At 31.8% G+C, this 20005-nt stretch overlaps 3 protein-coding genes across 11 annotated transcripts in view; 2 read left to right on the top strand and 1 right to left on the bottom strand.

Annotated features, from left to right (window-relative positions):
* Window positions 1-10: 10 nt before the first annotated feature.
* Window positions 11-14689, top strand: LOC106065922 (acireductone dioxygenase-like). Of its 4 annotated transcripts, none has more exons than XM_056008588.1 (5): window positions 11-170; window positions 4263-4393; window positions 5376-5495; window positions 7002-7181; window positions 11515-14689. In XM_056008588.1, the coding sequence occupies exons 1-5, from the start codon at window positions 47-49 to the stop codon at window positions 11632-11634; spliced, it is 675 nt and encodes a 224-aa protein (XP_055864563.1). In that variant the 5' UTR covers window positions 11-46; the 3' UTR covers window positions 11635-14689. The 4 variants fall into 4 exon arrangements, with proteins under 4 accessions (XP_055864563.1, XP_013080310.1, XP_055864565.1 ...); XM_013224856.2 differs by having other exon boundaries at window positions 26-163; XM_056008590.1 differs by having other exon boundaries at window positions 34-174.
* On the top strand, window positions 7256-11504 carry LOC129922458 (piggyBac transposable element-derived protein 4-like). Its single transcript, XM_056008586.1, has one exon. The coding sequence runs from the start codon at window positions 9492-9494 to the stop codon at window positions 10443-10445; it is 954 nt and encodes a 317-aa protein (XP_055864561.1). The 5' UTR covers window positions 7256-9491; the 3' UTR covers window positions 10446-11504.
* A 1283-nt stretch (window positions 14690-15972) lies between the features above and the next one.
* LOC106065921 (protein hook homolog) overlaps window positions 15973-20005 on the bottom strand; it is a 31173-nt gene continuing 27140 nt past the window's right edge. For all 6 annotated transcript variants that reach the window (XM_056008579.1, XM_056008583.1, XM_056008580.1 and 3 more), the window contains one exon: window positions 15973-19323. Coding sequence is in view for 2 of the 6 variants with exons in the window: in XM_056008583.1 (XP_055864558.1) it covers window positions 19271-19323 (53 nt within the window). In the remaining 4 variants the exon portion in view is untranslated. The remainder of the gene's footprint in view (window positions 19324-20005) is intronic.

Genomic DNA, 20005 nt, shown 5'->3' with positions numbered 1-20005 from the left:
AACAAACTAGACTATATAGCTCAGTGATTTAAATAGACTTACCTACATGTACAGGAAAATAATAGATTGTGTCTGCAAGGCAAACTTTGGTGAATATTATCAAACAAAATCTAGCCAAACAGCAAACACAGATACCGACTTAGCGTTACAATCACATCACGCTGTAGGCTGTAGGTGAATGTTTTCTTCAGCTCTGAAATCTTCAGCTAGATTCTAGATCTAGATTGTAGATTAATTCTATAAAATAATAATATAGATTAGATCTAAAATAATCTATCTATGTCGACTATGTCAAGTAAAGTATCTGTCAGTTAGACAGAAATGTTTTTCTGTTTTACATGATTTACATTGCCTAGCTTGTAGTAACTCAATGTAGTCAATCACGACTCAATGTAGACTTGTCATTTAGACTTAGATCTAAAATTCTAGATCTAGATATATCTAGATCTTTCTATAAAAATCTATTTATTATTCTAGATCTAGTAAATTAAGACTTAGCACTATTAACAGGTGACTAGATTATGATCATTATTAGGCAGATAGAGTTGTAACATGTGTTTTTTTTTTTTTTTTTTTTGAGCAATATAAAGTCTATATTTGCTTTCAACAACTTGAACTTCTAAAGACGTTTTTACAAAATATCAGAATGTACACACTCACAATTTACACACAATGTATTGTTACAATTGTAGGCCTACGCACGTAGTTAAATAAAATTTATTTAGTTATTAACTAATACTAGTTATTAACTAATAATTAAAACTGCAAGGTTTCTGAAACGTTTTCCATGATAGATCAACTTTCTGTGTGACCCATCTGAAAGAGTTTTAACCAGTCCAATAGGCCACTCTCACTGAAATGCTCTGCAAAATTTTTAAATTTCATGCTTCTATCATGCATTTCTGAACCAAGAGTATCAAATTGACATTTTGTCCCTCAATAAACAATTCAGTAGTAGAAATCAGTACACCTGTTTTCAAGAAGCTTTTGATTATGGTGGACACTTCTTTTGAGAAAAATATGATTTCAAAGCAGGATATAATTTAAATAGTCTCTCCACCAAAGGCTTCAGAGCTAACAACTGTGAAATTCTGCGCATATTCTAAATGAACGAAATTGCTTTTCTTTTTTTTTTTTTTTTAAAGATTTCCCACAAAGGGTGGCACAAAGAATTTTATCATCAGGGGAAACTATTTCATTTTAATGTGGGCTTGGAGCATCTGTGAACACTGTCAAAAATCGGGGCATCACTAACCTGCTTCTTTACTAATTACTTTTAAAATTTATTAGGGTCCTAACATTTTGTAATGATTACTTCACTTTTGGATCTTGCTTATTTGTATTTTGAAGGCACTGGGGCTGAGTGGTAAGCACTTGGCTTCAGAACCGAGGGGTCCTGGGTTAGAATCCTTGTGAAGCCTGGGATTTTTTAATTTGGGATCTTTAGGGCGCCTCTGTGTCTGCCCAGCTCTAATGGGTAGGCGTACCTGATATTAATTGGGGAATAAGTACAACTTCCGATTGAAAATTATGATCTGCATTCAGATTTTGGTGCAATATAAAACTGTGAACAATGTTCATTTTGCCTCCAACACTTTTTACCCTGTAATCAACTTGAATAGAAGGGAAAGTATTCTAGGGCTATATAACCTGGATCCATGATATAGTAATGATACTTTCAAAGAGTTGGGAAACTTTTTTTTTTGGAGAGTCTTAAGTTTATTTTAGGGCTACTTTACATATGTTGCTTTTCCAGTTAGTATCAAAGGAACATTTATGCCAAGTTTTATCAAGATTGGTCAAACTGTTTTGATTTCTATTTGGGACATACATACATACTTACTATATACATACATACATACGCCTTACTTTCTGCTTTATCTATATACTATATCTGTATACTGTCCTCATTTTTGAAGCATAAAGGGATGTTGTTAGGATTAAAGCTTTTTTTTCATGTGATGATGCATCCTCTTTTCCAAGATTTCTTGACAATCTGCCATTGGATACACTGGACTTGAAAATCTCACATCTATTTTTTTATCAGTGCAGTGAAGATAGGTAAACCTGGAAAGTAAAGTTCTCCTTTCAGACCTCATGTCAGATGATGTTAAGTCCTCTTTTTTTTTTGTCAACCGTTAACAAACAGGGTGTCTTGTGGCCAGCACAACAACCTACCGCCTTTATTTTCCCCAACAAAAGTGAGTTATCCATTAGAGTTCGGTGGACTTGGGGGCGCCCAAAAAATCCATAAATTCAAAATACTAGTCTTCACAAAAATTAAAACCAAGGACCCCAGGTTTGGAAGCCAGCGCTCAGCCACCACGCCACCCAGGTAAACCTGTCTGCTGCATTTAATTTCTGTCTACTAGAATTAAGGTGAAATTAAAACCAAAATTTTTTAGAGTGAGCTCTAGGCAATGCATTACCGGTATTGCCGATTCATTACCCCAATGAAATCCAAGTACTGTCCAATAACAGTGAAGAACCAAAATATAAAATTTGTTTACTTTCAAAACTATTGTGTTAATTCAATTCTTTGTATCACTTGGGACCGAAATAATGACATTAGCAATAATAATTAATTACCTTTGCAGCAAAAGGCTCATATCAAACATAAAATAAATCTAATTCAACCCAATGTAATTTTATTACAGTAATTAATTAGCCTTTAGGTAGGGTTATTATTTATTATAGTCTTTCAATGGAACAACAACACATGGTTTTCTAACATTTTGGCATCAGAGTACTCACATAGTGATACCTTGTGATTGAATGGTTAATTCTTTTACACTCTTTTACACTTCAATCAAAGATAAAGAAGAATAGTAGATCCCAATAAACAAATGTAGAAATCACATTAAATAATTGAATGATCATAGTAGACTTATAACAACTAAATGACTGCCCTGAGTTACTGAATTGACTAATTTTAACAGAGATTGATCGACTTGGACTCATCTTAAGATGCTCGTCTTCACAGAGTCATTTGAACCTTTCTTGGAATTTTCTCTAGTAGTCTCAAATAGTGCTTTTTTTTTCCCTACATTATAACTGAATTAATCTTCTAATATCTGGGTGTAATAATGCATTTTTCTATTTTTTGGTGATCCTGTAGGGAAAAGTCGATTTTGATTTTGTGCAGTCTGTTCATCTTTTTCCAAACAATTATTATTGCTTTAGTGTAGCTCATTGCAATCTAGTCCAATCTCTTTTGTGGTGGTGGCTGGTTATATTGTAGAAGTTTTCCATGGCGCCTATAGAGGCTTAGCAATCACAACTCATTTTGACTCAAATCTAAATATTGTCTGGTCTACATTTGATAGCCAGTTGGTGTATGCCACTACACATACTTGTGCCTGTTACTTTTAGATCTCGGAAACTAAAAACATAATTGAAAATCTGATTTCACCATTATCAGGATCCAAATAGGTGCGATGTCTTCTTTTGATCTACTGTTTTTAAATTCAGTATACCGGTACAAACTGTTTTTTTTATTGTTATCCAACTAGTCTGTTAGATAAGACAAAAGAAAATAAATCAAATTAATGATCCAAATAATTGTTTGTTTCTCATTTTATTTGTACATTGATGTTTTTATATTTTTTCAATAAATTAATCAAAAGTGTTTTTTTTTTAATAAATATTTTTCCTTCTCCTTCAATTCAGAACTAATATTTATATCTATTTCTTTTTTATTATAACCTTTAATTTTTGTTTCAATTTCATTTTTAGCTCATGTTGCTCTTTACAACATGATTTCATATCATGAGCTTTATGGTATTTTTTTTAACCTAATTGAAGTAATAGGTCTGCCAATGTGAAAAATATCTTTTTTATTTTTTGGTCACCATTAAGTATTGGGGCCATTAATTTAATTTGAACTACCGGTATTGAATTTCTCATTTCCTTTGAGTCTCTTTGTTTTAGCACCTGTGACACAATGCAACAATGCTTGCTACTCACTGAGGCTATTGTCAATAATAAGAGACAGGTTGCCTCATAAAATTGCAGCTAGACATATTTTGATAGTACTTTTTATAAAGGATGTACACATTGACATTAGTTATATATTTGAGCTCCATCATATTTTACACCTGTATTTCTTAATTCTTAACTGAGAATTAGTAGTAAGCTTAATTAAGAAGTAAGGTAGTACTGTATCAAATTGTAGGTCAATCAGACTAGCGATAGAAGGGTCTCACAAAGTGGAGACTGGATTTGTACTTCACATTGAGGAAATAAGTTCTTTTTTATCTCAGACTGTAAAATGGTTCGTGCCTGGTACATGGATGACTCTAATGCTGACCAGAGGGAGACTCACATGCTTGATCCTCCTGTATTTGTAAGCCTAGATGAACTCTTTGAAAAATGTGGTGTAGAATATATGAAGGTAAATACACATTTATCCCATTGGGATTATATAATATAAGTTGGCATTTAATTTAATTTAAATAAATATTTTCATTATTGCAGCCATACAAATTTTTGGTTGGTGTTGAGAATCCTTTGAGAAAGGATATATATCAACTCACTCTGAGTATAAATCTTGTGCATACTATTTCTCCCACTTCCCTTTGTCGAATCAAATTGAAACTATGAACAATTATTCATTGTTGATGACACCACATGAATCAATAAAAAAAATTAACCTATTATTTAATCATTGAGTTGTAATTAATTAATTATGCTTTATACAGAAATGTACTAAGCTAAGGGAGATAAGCCTTGTGTAGAGAATTAGGTCATTGGCTAACTAGCAATAGATAAGTATAAAATCTTCTATTTTTATAAGTACTTAAATACCACATCAGCCTTCCATCATGGAGGCTCAAGACTCGAGTTTGAATTCAGACTCAAGCAGCTTTTTTTTTAAAAAATAACTTTTGATAAGTCAGCACAGAAACCTTGTCCCAGATATCCCTCAACTGGTTCACATAGTGATGGGATCGTAGCACACTGAGCATGCTATAAGCATGAAAGTTGCCCAAAACAAAAACAATTAATACAAATATTTCTGATCGCACAAGTTTATTATTGCTAGTGTAGATCTGTTAAAAATTAATGACATGATTGATTCAAAATAATTGATGTATTTTCTCTCAATATTATTTTTGTTTTTTTAAAAAGTATTTTTTTCTATTTGACTTGTTAGGGGTTGAGTTCAAGTGTAATTTATTTTACTTCTTTTTTAAAATGATTGTTTAGAACCAATTGTCACAGTCCTGAGTAAGGTGGAAGTGCTTATCTATATTAGAGAACAACAGTTACATGTTATTCTTACAAAATTACTACACTTAAATGGTATTATAAATGTTTACAAAAATTATGACAAATGTTTATTTTTCTACTTATTTATCAATACCTATTGACAGTTTAATGCAGATACTTGGGAGACAAATGTAGAGTTTGCTGAATTGCGAAAGAAAAGAGGATACACTTATGAAGATCTGTGTGAGATATCAAGAGAAACTCTGCCTGACTATGATAACAAGGTTTTAAGCTATTTATTTAAAACATTAACTTTTCACTTGTGTGGAATATTGGTAGTAGAAAACTTTCAGTTAGTTTTACTCAAGAAATAACTTAGAATTATCCTTTAATGCTAGTTATAATAAAATATTCTAGTCGACCCATACGCCGCTATTTTGTAGGGCCGGCCTTAGGCCACTGCAAACTATGCGACCCGAGTGGGCCCTGCACTTTCATTGGACCCGTGCTAATTCAAGGTGTAAATTATTAAATCAAACCATATAACATAACAGATTTCCTGATTTACCCAGGAGCTCCTGGAAATCTGAAATTGCAAATTATACGAAAAAGTCCTGGAAATCTCCGAAATTATTACAATTTTTTGAAAACTCATACAAATCTCCTGAATATATAGACAAAAATTATAATTTTGGAGTGTCATTCAATATGTAAAACGCCAATCCTACCCACGATAAAAAAACGGCATTATGCAATGCCCGTAATTTAGGAATCTGGTGAAAGAAGCGTCTCGCACCTCAAACTAATGAAGAATTGCTTGAGGTCAACAATTCTCGAAGATAGACTGAAACATTTGGTAATTCTTGCTATTGAGCGTGATCTATGTAGGAAATAGAATTTTTAATGATATACTGTATGACTTTGCTATATGCAAGGTTCATAAAATAATTCTGTACATAGTAAAGAATGAATAAAATGCAAAGACAAATTTATTTTCTAATACAAACTCTTAATTTTCACTTATTATCCGTATCCCTACCCAAACTTGATCCCCCGAAATCCGTTTCGAATAGGACCCCACAACGGTTGAGTCCAGCCCTGCTATTTAGTGGCTGGTGAATACAGAGTGGATTACTTGTTCTCCCCCCCCCCCCCCCTCTTTTTTTTTTTTTTGGCCCTAAAGTTACATGTGGTAGAAATAAATAAAAGAGTGATCTTTTTTATGACTTTTTGGTCACAATGGTAAAATCCGGCCCTGCTATTTAGTGATGGGTGAATACTACTTGTTCTTCCCCTCCTCTTTTTTTTTCGTGGGGTAACTCTAGTCCGACTTGCAGAAATATAATATTGCTCTTTTCTTTACTTCTTGGTGTCCAAATTATTGAGCTGAGAATTATATATATAGATAACAATAAACAAGGCCAACACTATAAGCCTGAATAACACTCTCCTATTTACATAATAATATATTATGTAATATATAACATTTATTACAATATTAACTCTCTTGCCAAAAGGAATAATTCTAACTACTGACATTCTACATACAGGTATATACATACACATTAACATTTAGAAGTAATTAGACATCTTTTCAATGGTAAATTTAAAACTAGATCTTAATTTCTGGCATTGAAAAACTAAATCAAACTGTTTCTGAATTCAACATAAAGAAAAAACATGCAGTAACACACTGCAAGAAAAAAAACTATCAGTTAGGGTAATAGTGTGATTCTTTATTTTCAATACATTTATTGCTCCATTCTAATTTTAGCCTTTTCAATCTTCAGCTGAAGAACTTTTACACTGAACACATTCATTCAGATGAAGAAATACGATTTGTTCTTGAAGGCTGTGGATATTTTGATGTGAGGGATTCTGATGATCGTTGGATAAGAGTTGAAGTCTCCAAAGATGATCTCATTATTGTCCCTGCTGGAATCTACCACAGATTTTCACTTAACACTGATGTATGTATAACAAGGAACTTGTTTCTCTAAGATAAAATCATGCAGTTAACTAAAGCCCTGAATTAGGGGCAACATGTAAGAAAGAATGTGGTATCAGTTTTCTTTTTTGATACAGTTTGTAATGTTGAAGGTGATGTTGAGGAGGCCTTAGCCCTCGAGTTTGAATTCAGGTCACTCCCTTTTTTTTTTTATAAATACTTTAAAAAAGCTATCACCCAGATACCCCCCTTTTTTTCCCCCCGTAATCCTTTCCAAGTGATAGGATCATAGTGTATTGGAAAAGCTAAAAGCATGTAATTGTGCTAAAAGCATGTAATTGCGCTAAACAAAAACAATAGCTAAAAATATTTGTAATCGCACAGATTTATAATTGTTAGTTTAGATCTATTACAAATTTAATTACATGACTGATCCAAACTAATTGATACACATTATTATAAGCTTTGTTTTTTTAAAAAGTAATTTTCTGTATTTTTCTTCTTCCTTGAGACTCTATCATACTGTGCTAGGTATACATGATTACTAAGTCAGTGCATTCCAATAAGTGCTGCTCATTGAGCCCTATAGCCCTATGTAAATGAAGACACAATTCTGATACTGCTTTTCTTGTTCACTCCACTTTGCTATCACTGCATCTATAATGATTTAATACCCTCATCTCTTAATGAACTGATTGCTTTCTATGTCCCTTGGACAACTACTTTTCATGGACTTCTAGTTTCTCGATGTTTCTCTCTCAAGGCCTAAGTGCCTTTTCAGTACATGGACCAAAGGTTGGACCAACAGTTGTAGCTCAGGGAGTCTACATGCATCACTACATACATCTTTACATGCATCATTATATTTAAGAATAACATTTTGACATTCCCATTCACATTTTGAAAGCTACTTGAGCCTACATTGTGTTTATTAACAGTATTATATAAATAATGACATCATTATTAATATTGTAGAAAGGAACTAATTCTCACTCTCTGGCACTGCCAGGGTTGAGCTTCATGAAAGGGAAACAAAATTCATTATATTCCCCTTAACCCTCAAAATGCGTGGGGCCACGATCGTGGCTTGGTGTAAACAGAAATTATAAGGCGTGAGGCCACGATCGTGGCTTCGTTTATATACGGTCGTTTCTTTCGTATTTTCTCTGTAATTAGTTGCAAAACCGTACATATCCGTTTACTTCCTTCACTTCCGACTTTGAATTTGCAAAGGACGCCAAGTTAATTTCTTTCTAGACGATTTTAATCAATCAAAAATGAGTAGTGACAGTCAAGTTAATTTTCCAAATCTGAATAAAGACAACCTAACTGACGATGAATTTATGGATTCTGATTTAGATGAAGATTTATCTGGTAAGTGCAAATTATACGGATAATTAGATCTAGATCTAAATATAGGCAATATTCTTCACGTGTAGCGATCTTTTTTTTTTTTTTTAACAAATGTTTTTATCCATAGATTATTTTAATTTGGGGTGACTAAAAGGGACGTGGCACCTCAAAGTGTTTGTTTACATTATTAGATTAGATCAATATTTGAAAATTAGTAGGCTTTAATTTAAAATATTAGTGATATTACTAATATTAGATCTAATAGTAATAGATCTAGGTCCTAAGTCTAAGTCAATCTGTAATATAATAATTTCAGTATAATTAGTCTAGATCTATATCTTATGATAATTTTTTTTTCTTTCTCTTCAGAATCAGATGAGGCAGAATCTTTTACAACCTCTGCTGAAGAATGGACACCTGTTGATGATCATGATTGTGGTCCCAGGCCAGTTTTATTTACAGCCCAACCAGGCCCAAAACATGCACCAGCTCCAGATGCAAAGCCTGTGGACTATGTCAACCTTTTTTTGACATCGTCAATTTGGTTGTAAACGAAACCAATAAGTACTCCAGGCAATTCATCTAAGATAACCATGAAAACCTGGAAACTACGCCAAGATCTCGTGTCCACAAATGGAAGAGTTTAGGGCATTTTTAGGTGTGACAATGAACATGGGATTAAATAAAAAGCCCAACTATAACGCTTATTTGGACTCCTGCAATCTGAGCCAAGAAACACCTTGGTTCCCTGTTCACATGAACCGAGATCAGTATCAGATTATTCTAAAATTTCTTCATTTCGCTGACAACACGCTGTTACCAGATAGAAATGATCTTGGTTTCAAGCTTTTCAAGGTGCAAGAACTTATAAAGTATTTCAATGCTAAATTTAAATGCTTTTACCACCCCACTAAAAATGTCAGCATTGACGAAAGTATGATTGGGTTTAAAGGAAAAAAACCCTCATATCCGCCAGTTTATGCCTAACAAGAGGCATGCCAGATTTGGAATTAAGATGTGGTGTTTATCAGACAGTGCTAATGGCTATCTTTGCCAGTTTGAAATATATGAGGGCAGTCAAGGAAGAAGAATCGGCAATGGCAGGTCTTATACACATGAGCTTATTATTAGGCTTATGACTGCAGCCGGTCTGTTAAACAGAGGACACCACTTAGGGATAGACAATTTTTTTACCTCCATAGAATTATTGGAAGAACTTTTCACTGAAAACACTACAGCTACAGGAACTGTTAGATCTAACAGAAAAGGGCTACCAGATGTTTGTGTAAAAACTAAATTAAAAAACAAGGAGCTCATCGCAGCCAGAAATCTGCTTTGCTTGGCTTACCAGGATAATAGCAGAAAGCCAATCTTGCTGTCTACTGCTAGTAAAGCTGGTCTCATTGATACAGTAAACAGCAGGAAACAACCTGTAAGAAGACCTGCTGTGATTCATGCATATAACCAGGCCATGGGTGGTGTTGACTTAGGCGACGAAAAACTTTACAAGTATATGGCTGAGCGCAGAAGCTTGAAATGGACAAATAAAGTTTTTTTTTCCCTATTTGGAAGAGCTATTCTAAATAGCTATATAATCTACCATAGCAACACATCAGACAGACCAAAGCTCTCAAGGTACAATTTGATCGTGTCTGCACTAGAGAGCATGACATCAAACTTTGTTCCCCAAAAAGTGATACGTAGAAAACGCACTAGAACAGAGATGGAGGCTGCAAGAATGGGTCCAACACCACTAACCCAGACTGTAGCAGGTCATCCACTTGATGGACATGATCTTAGCAAACTGCCAGTGGGGAAAAAACAACAGTGTGTTGCTGGTCATCCAACTCGTGTCAGAACTGGGTGGGAGTGCTCAGGATGCAAAGTTGGACTGTGTCCTGAGTGTTTTGCTAAATATCACAGACAGTTGTAAATAATCATTCTTTCTACTTTTACAACTCTTGTATATATGTGTGTATATATATTTTTCTTAAAATTTTCTAAATGTGGTGTTTTTTTTCAAGTTTTATTAGTTGTGATTCTCACGGATTAAATTTTTATTGTGCTTTTTTAAAAAATGGTTTGTATTATTTTTTAAAATAATTTTTTATTTTTTATAAATATATGTTAATTGTCTGGACTTAATTAAATTCCTTATTCAATTAGCTTTTCAAAAATGTATAGGTTCAATAGGCTACTATGCATAGATTAGCTACTAAAAGAAAAATAAGCAAGTGGGTATCCAATGTTTGTAAACACAAGAATTTTAATCCCACTTTTCAATGCACTCTCTATAAAATAGCTGAGCATTTGAAGGATTAACAGTGTCCACTGAGAAATTTTCAGATGATGTGGCACGTCTGCAGCAGTATTGCCTCTGACTGGTAACTAGAATCTTCTTAGGGAGGTTTAGGACTTTGAATAGTTTGTGAGGTCAGTTGTCACTATCCCCTAGGTTGATATAACAATAGGGTATATTGTTTTTTTAGATCACTTCCATAGTTGCCTAATCTCTAATCTTAGGTTTTCATATTATTATTAATATTAGTAGTAGTAGTATTGGTATTCATGTGTGCTGAAATGAAAGTTTTCTATTTTAATACAAGAGACTTATGTAGTGTCATATTGACTAGTTTTATCTTTTTTTTTTCAAAGTAATCATTTTGGTCCAGTTGCCTGCACACGAATATGTAACAACAACATTATATAGACACATATGTGCCAAATTGATCCAAAATTTTCACTCTATAAAACAATGCTTTATACCAGGTAATACATACATTTACTCTAGATGTCTGGTATGACCAGGTCTCTGAGCTCTTTCCTTGACCAGTCCATGTTTTCATTGCCACATTGTTGAGCTGCTGTACTCATGATAAAACCTTTAAAGTTATTGTGTGGTTTCTTTTTTTTTTAGTATGTTTTCGGCCTGATTTTTTGTTAGTTCATGTCTTTCTTCAATGCAATAAAATAATATTTTGTGTTTCTTTTTCTCTTTTCAGAACTACATCAAAGTAAAACGCTTGTTTGTAGGAGAGCCTGTTTGGACACCAATCAATCGTCCTGGTGCAGATGATCACCCTGTCAGACAAGAGTATTTAAAACGCATGCAGTCATGTTAAAGAAACAGAGGAACTGAAATCCAGTTAAATATTCTGAGATTGTATTTTTTATTATTTTTTGGTCATAATTTATGGTCAGTGGGAAGTAATATAAACAGGATTTTTGAAATTCAAATTATGTAAGGAAATAATCAGAAATTTTTTTTTTCTTTTGTTACATGGCAGTATTTGATAAATAAGGTTTAGCTATGACTACTAATTTTTTGTGTGATCAGGTGTTGTGGTTTTGTGCAATATTACCTACCAATTTATATGAATAGTTCTAACAAAAAAATTATTTGAGTTTTGATTTTCTTGAGGGTAATTAGATTATTCCGTCTGGAGATTTTTTTTACTCATTGAAAGGCAATTTACAACTAGTAGATTCAGAGTCAATTTTTTAAAATATACCATAAGTAACTATTTATTCATAAAGTGTATAACACTTTCACTTTAGCAATACAATGTAGTTATTTATATATGTCAATGCAGTATATGCCTTTAACTCCTATTGCAGTTCAGTCAGCTAGGAACTTGCCAACAGTGCTTTTTTCACTTTTGCATTTATAGGGGTTTAGTAGTTTTTGGGGCTCTAAATGAGGAGAATGACATGGTTACTTACAATTTAACCTTTTACAGTGGTGACTAGTATGTTTACAGATTTATTGTCATATTTCTTTAAATATCAGTAGGTATTTAAAATAAAACAGCTTAGACTGCTGTGTATAAGGCCAACCTTAGAAATGGTGTGCATCTGAGGCTTTCTTTTGTTCTTAAATAATTGAATGTATACAGTTTTTAAAATGACAATTGTTGTTTTCCCATTTTATTATTATTTTTCAAAGTTATCCCCCTTTGCATGGAACAGTTTTTTTGTTTTTTGTTTTTTTTTAACAGGAAATTTTAGTGAATGTGTTAATATGAATAATCAGATGTTCTGAAAAAAATAAAAGCAACTTTGCAAGAAATATAATGTACAGAATTATCTTCTAAATTTTTTTTTTTATCTATTTAATCATTTAAACTGGTTCTTAACATTATACATATAATATACCCTAAAAAAGAAAAGGTTCCATGATGAATGAACATTTTTTTTTGTCAAGTATTACACAGATTTACATGTAACTGTTCTTTTTACTAATTTTGTAATTTTTAAAGCATTTTAATGTGTATTGCCTGTAACATGAACTTTATTTGTATATGTATGAACAATTTGTTGTGACTTATATTTTATACAACTTGTAATATGGTATCCATGCACTATGACACAATCATGAATGTGGTATAAGGGAGTTGATGTGTAATGTAACATCCAACTGCTGTGTGATCATTAGTCATTTATCTCACAGGCAGTGAAAAAATGGAGCAGTTGTATTTCCTTAAAAGAGGATATTGTCTTGAAATACATATTCTATATAATGTTTGCAAGGGAGAAGAATAAGATTGAAATAATAAAATAGAGGAAAAAGAAAATTAACATGATTTATAAAAATGAAGAAATATCCCAGAGACAACCTTGACCTTGAAGCCAGTGGTAAACATTCAACTATCTAGTCATTGCAGTTGTAAGTATTACATTACTGTTGTTATTATGGTTGTTACACATCCCCTTCTAATATCACTGAGCATAGATCAACACTTAGTTCACCTGGCATTAGGACATTTGTGTCTCCACCTCGGAGAGTTCCGATTCTATTTGCAAAGCTACAGGAAAAAAAAAATTTAAAAAAATTCCCGTCAAATGTGTTTGATAAAAATGTCTGTTCTGATTTCATCATTTATTTGTAATTGGTAATCCATAATTTATTAGTGCAGTCAACATTTTAAAGTAAAAAAAAAAAAAGAATTGCTTTTAAATCAAAAACTTGATTGTCCAAATTGTTGTGGAATTATAAAGGAAGCTACAGCCAATTTTTGATACTGATATCTGCATATAACATTTGGAACTTGGTTGTGTATTTTAAGTGCATAAACCTTTTTTTTTTCCCTTAAATGTTACAAATATTTAAGAAATGTGCTTATTTATTGACGGTGCCAATCATTTACTTAGAATGTTTAGAACATAAAATTGCATTTTAAAACCTTAATATCGGTAACAAAACAATGATACACAATTATGTCTGTCAACGAAGCATCAAGAGGTGTAAAACCCCTCACTGTTTTCATGTTCTACATTATTCTTGTTTGTATTTGTAAATATTTTGAATTTAAAAAAATGGCAAATATTTTGTTTATTGACAGGCCAGTGGTTTAACTTTTTAAAAAATAGGCATTCAGTTCTATTGTACCTATCTTAACATTCTATTAGATCTTAAGTCTTCTTGTACTTAAGTTTATGTTGTGGACTCATAATGTGAAAAGCTAGGTGCTAACCCTACAATAACTTATTATTTCCCCCCCCCCTCTTTTAGACCATGGATAAACCTGCAGTAATTTAAAGTCAAGAATGCTGAGTTTTATCCCATAGCTAAGTATTATCCAACATTTGTATTTAGTTATTATCCAATTTCTTAACACACTATCTAGTAATAGTACAAGGTATTTGGAACTGACCGTGAAGTGTCCAAGTCATTTCTATAGAGCTGCATAAGTTTACTGAGCGACATCACCTATTTATGTGAAATGTTTGAAGTTACAAAACTAGTCAACATACTTGCTCCAGGTAACTCAACTTCAGGGTGTATTTTGATCATTGTAGATTTCTTTTTTTAATCTATTTTGTTGAACTTATATAAAAACTTAACCAGAAATGTGTATTATTAAGAACTAAATTTTGTTTCACCATATAGTTGGATTATCTGCTCAATAGTGTATTCTATTCTTACTTTAGTAATGTTTTATTTAAGAAAGCTCAATTATTTTAATAAGTATGCAGTTTCAATTTTTTTTTAATCTGCTCGTGGATTTAAAAATAATTTGGTTGACTGGAAAATGTTTTGTCCAGTGCTTTGGGTTGTTTCATTGTGAAAGTGAGTTCAAATGGATACCAAGGGTTAGTTTGTGATTAAATGCATGTTATTTGATCTTCTGTATCAAGGGAGTTGATAATTAAATTACAATTTCACTTTTGATCAAATGTTTTTATAATTTAATTTGTAAAAATGTTTTTGTTTTTTTTTATGAGCAATGAGTGATTGATTTTTCTTCTGGTTACTTGTAATGCTGAAGTATTTAAATTTAACATACCAGATAACCAGTTCACTTAATATAGACTGAATTTTAATATAATCACCAGTTCATATAGACTTAATTTTAACAATGATCACTAGATGATAGAAACTGAATTTCAACAATGATCACCATTTAACTTAGGAAGAGATAAGTTCAACATATGATATTCTTTTTAAATATGAAGACTAAAATTTCTAAGAAGATAAATTACTTAACGGAAAGTTGAAGTACATCGCCAAGTTCAGCCATATTAAATATTTACCAGTACAAGACATCAGAAAGCAAGTAATAAGCCAATAGCAGTCATAGCTTAATATGGAGCATTGAATCATGTGATAATATTCCTCCTATAAGAAACCAGGAAGTTTTGAAATTGGCCAGTATGCACAGCATCTATATGCTCTCCTGACACAGAGAAGACTATGCTGGCTCAGACATGTCAGCTGCATGCTAGATGGTAGAATCTCAAAAGATATCTTATACCGGTATGCTGAACTTGTAGAGGGAGGGAGTCAAAACCCAAGGGCTGCCCAAGACAAACCTATAGAGATGTCTACAAGCAAGACATGAGAACCACAGTCATCAACGAAAGTAAGTCTGAGGAAATAGTCCAAGACCGGAGTGCATGGAGACAGACTGTGCATGCTAGTACCATCCTGGACAAAAGAAATGAAGAGACCTTAGGGCAGCTTTCTTTCTCTTGACTCTCAGCTAACCCACAAAACAGATGCATATGCATGCACAAACTGTGGCTAAATCTGCCACTCCAGAACTGGCATGATTAGCCACACCAGATTCTGCTCCGTCTCAAGACCACAACCAGTGACTCATCTGGGCCCATCCAGTGTCTTCCGAGACAGGAGCAGCCATATATATAAGAAACCTTTTCCTCATCCTTCTTTATTTGTTATAGAGCTGACAATTATTTGTCTTTGATGTCAATAAATCAATACTGCAATTTTTTATAGTCAGTTTGAGCTAAGCCTTGAAATATTTTGTAACCTAACTTCACTAGCTAGGCTTGATGTAGGTAAGATTTACAGTTACAATTTAGCACATGTAATGCCTTAAAACAAAATTCAGACTGTCCTAAATTGAAATAATTTTAATACAGAGGGTTTTGTTGGCATTGACATTTTAACTACTAAAGACAGACAAACCATTAAAAAAACAAACAAACTAAGAATGTAAAAAAAAAATCACAAAAATATTTTGTTTCAAAAGCCCCACAAAATAAACAACATTATCAACCATTAGATTCATTTTATTAGCCGACATTGGCTACAATATATTGGAATAGTAACAACTGAAATGTCAAAATAAAAAGCTATGATATACTTAAACAAAATAAAAAAGCATTTATTTCCCTCTATTATCATTGATGCAATGCATGATTTCAAATGCAACAATGAATCACAAGAAAATGCATTGGTCACAATCACCTCAGATACCAATACAATCATTCTCACTGATCACATCTAGTTCAATAGTTCTGTTCATAGTTTTGTAGGATGGAAAGGTGTTCAAAATTAGAAAGAAAGAATTCATTTAAAAGTTGGAAATCTTCTTATGGGGAAGAGGCCTTTAATCATTTTTACTTTCTCTTACTAGAGTCAGATAGCCAGATTGAAAGACACAAGACCTTCTCAAGAACCTAACCTCTGCTGGGATTCAAACTTAATGGGACACAATATGGTGCAATGAGATGTACTACTCATCTGCAACACAAGCATCTTCAGTAACCATTGATCATAGTATTGTTGACCATAGACTTAAAGGCCATGAAGAATATATTATTTAAACGGTGAATGAGAGACTAAAGCTTTAGCAAATCTTTGAGAGCACTTTTGAGACAACAGTTTTAGAACTGAGTCAAACTGTGCTCTTTCAAGTTGTAATAACAAAATAACCCACATACATTTTGTACAGTACCCCATTGTGGCTAAGAAAATTGTACTAAAAACAGTGCAAGATGTTTTCTTTTTTGTTCTTTTGTTAATGGTTTATAATGAATAGAATGAATGGCAGAAGAATTAGTAAAGAACATTTGAAAACAAAGTTCTTATTGCAGTGCAATAAGATTTACTTCAAACAAACAGGAAAAAAAAAGTTTAGATGTTCTCTAAAAGAAAATGCTCTATAATATTTATATTTTTTTAAAAATGTGTTGTAGACAGATATAATTTTTGTATCTAAGATAGTCAACTAGGTCAGACAAAAAAAGTCAACTAGGTCAGACAAAAAACTAATCTTAAAATGTTTTGAAAAAAAACAATGTTTAAATTAAAATAATCTCTCTGAATATAGCTCCCAACTTGAAATATAAACATTAAATATAAACAACAGATTTAGTAAAAAAACAAAAAAAAATAATTTTTATCTTAATAATTAACTACCGTATTAAAATAGAAATTAAAATGAACTTTAATAAATTTATTAGTAAGTATGTAACAAGAGACAAAAGGGGAGAGAAATAGTGTATAAAAAAAAGTTTAATGTGTTAAGAGTTTTAACAAAACTATGACAACTATCCTGTTATCAACCAAATTGTGGAATGCAAAATCTTGGTATTGATGCCTTGATAGTTATGACACTTCAGAAATGGTCCAGCATTTTCTTTGTATATATATTTGAATGAACCAATTAGTTCTCAATAATAAAGCATTTTCAAACAGCCCTTGAAATAGAATACAAACTGATCAGAACAAGACTTTGTACAGCATTTGCATTGTTCAAACAGAAAAGTAACACAGTAAAAAATATAAACAACCATTCATTCCTTGCGGTTCACTCAGCTGCTATACAAAGTAGGCATTTAGCACTAGTTGATTTTCAAAGGCTACACAAGACAATCTGAGTACAAGTGTCACAATATCTGGATGTAATGAGTGGACGAGGACAATGGCATTTGAGCAAAGTGAACAAGATGTATCCCTCAATAAATAAAACAAACTCTAAGAAATAAGAAACCAAGTTACTACAAATGAAATCAGAAAAATTAAATTAGAAACCACTTTTTTTTTAACAGCATGTAGCACTATCAACTCTTAAAGATTAAACTGCTGACAAAGTTTAATAAAAAAACATTTTTAAATTCTGAAGCTTCAATAATAATGAAAGAAAAAAAAAGCCAACAGAAAAGTGAATTGATTAGCATGTCACTTAAATTTCTACAGCAAAAACCCAATCCCCCACAAAAAACATTGGGAAACCTAGTGCCAAATAAAAAAATCTGACTAACACACAGGATTTAAAGTTCAGCCACATACATCCAACCTCCTAATGTTATAATAATAAGTTTTCAACAAGTGTTCATATAAGATTTAGGGTTTAAAAAACAACAACTCTAAGAAACAATCAAACATTATAGTGATGTCATGTTAGTTCAGTGAAATGTTCATGATAACAAAAGTGGGGGACAGAAAAACCAACTGTTTTTAGGTAAAAAAGACTGGTTTAAGATTCACTATTTTATCAGTACAAATTGACTAATAAGTAACTTTCATCAGGCAGTGTTTAATATTTAAATTTCAACATAAAAAAAAAGTAGAAATAAAATCACTACTTCAAGTCATCACAGTATTAAGATATATTACAACTTATAAATAAGTCTTGTGGGGTTTGACAAACACAAACATTTTTAATCTGAGAGTTAAATTACCATTTTACCTGCACATGTTTCTATATAAATAAATAGTCGACTAATAAAAAATTTTGCTGGATGTTTATCTATTTTTGCTAACTGTCTATCAATAAGCAGGTAATGTACAATGTATTTCCTGTAATCAATATTTATGAAAATGGTAAGAATAAAAGTTATATGCTCATATTGTAGTTATTCAAAATATACATTTTTTTAAAAACAATCATTTAAAAAAAAATAGAATTTGAAGATTTAGAACTGAAAGCTTCAGTCCAATGAGTTGCCCCAGTTAAAAAATGCTAATGTCTGACATGTAGACATCTACAAACAGAAATGTTTTGAACAAAATAGATTTCATAGAGATAGTTATACATAAGTGAGCAAGTTCTAAACCAATAAATAAATCTATAAATAAAAGACCCATTATTTTAGTAACTATTAAAGAAATAGTAAAAAACAAAACAATGAAATATTTTAGTAGAATGTATTATATATCTATAAATATATATATATATATATATATATTGTTTTTTTTTATATGTTTTTTTTTTTCTTGAAATGCATTTACTGATAAATTGCAAAAAAATCAAATCAAATCAAATCTTGTATTACCTGAAATTAATTGATCAAAGGAAAAGCTTATAACAATATTTTCTAATTGTTTTATAATTTATTATGGATTATCTAGAGAAGGAAAAAAATAGATTTAGATTTCAAAGATACTTTACAGCAAGCAATTACTCAGAGTAAATGCCAGCACCTTGTATTTTGGATGACATAATAAAACATACAAAACAAAATCACAAGTTATGATGAAGCTGAAAGGTCACTTGAGGGCTACCACTACACCTCACCAGGAGCCACTGGATTCACAACATTCCTCATGCTTTCTCGCACTAGAAAGAAAGAAAAAAAAAAAAGACAAATCTTTATTTTCCTATGCAATATACTGTTGTTTCAGTACTTCAGATCATCAGACAAACACAATAGTGAAACCAATAAGCTCCCAAAACCTGGGCATAAGGTGAAAGAAAATGTAGGGACATCAACATTTACAAAAAAGTATTTTAAATTTCTTTAAAAAGGTCAAGTAGTGCCTTCCCTTTACCTGACTTGTCACTACTTCCCATAATCCTTTGTTGTCTGGAGCAGATGATTCAATTTTACTGTTTATATAACTACTGTATCCTAGCAAAGTTCTTACATTAAATGAACCTTTTATCAAAATTAATTGTGAATAATGATTCTGATTATATTAAACACAAGCCTCTAAAAATTGTGAAAAATACAATACACTATGCAAAGTAGATTTATAAATTGTTAAAACAGCATTTCCCTAATGTAATTATTGCTTTTAACATATTACTTTTTAAATACTTACAAAATAGTTATGAAACAAAAATGGGATTAAATACAAAAAGAAAAATTTCTTTTGTAATAGCTCTATTGAAATAAAAGTCAAGCTAAAGTAAAGAAACTAATGTGCATAAGAAGACTGAACAGAGAAACAACTGAAGAGAGTTAAAGCTAAATAAACTAGAATTCTTGAATAATGAACTTGTGCAAAAATTCAAATAT

The sequence above is a fragment of the Biomphalaria glabrata genome, chromosome 13, assembly GCF_947242115.1.
Source record: "Biomphalaria glabrata chromosome 13, xgBioGlab47.1, whole genome shotgun sequence".
Lineage (NCBI taxonomy): Eukaryota > Metazoa > Mollusca > Gastropoda > Planorbidae > Biomphalaria > Biomphalaria glabrata.
Note: the sequence above shows the minus strand (reverse complement) of the source record. Positions and strands in the feature narration are given on the sequence as shown.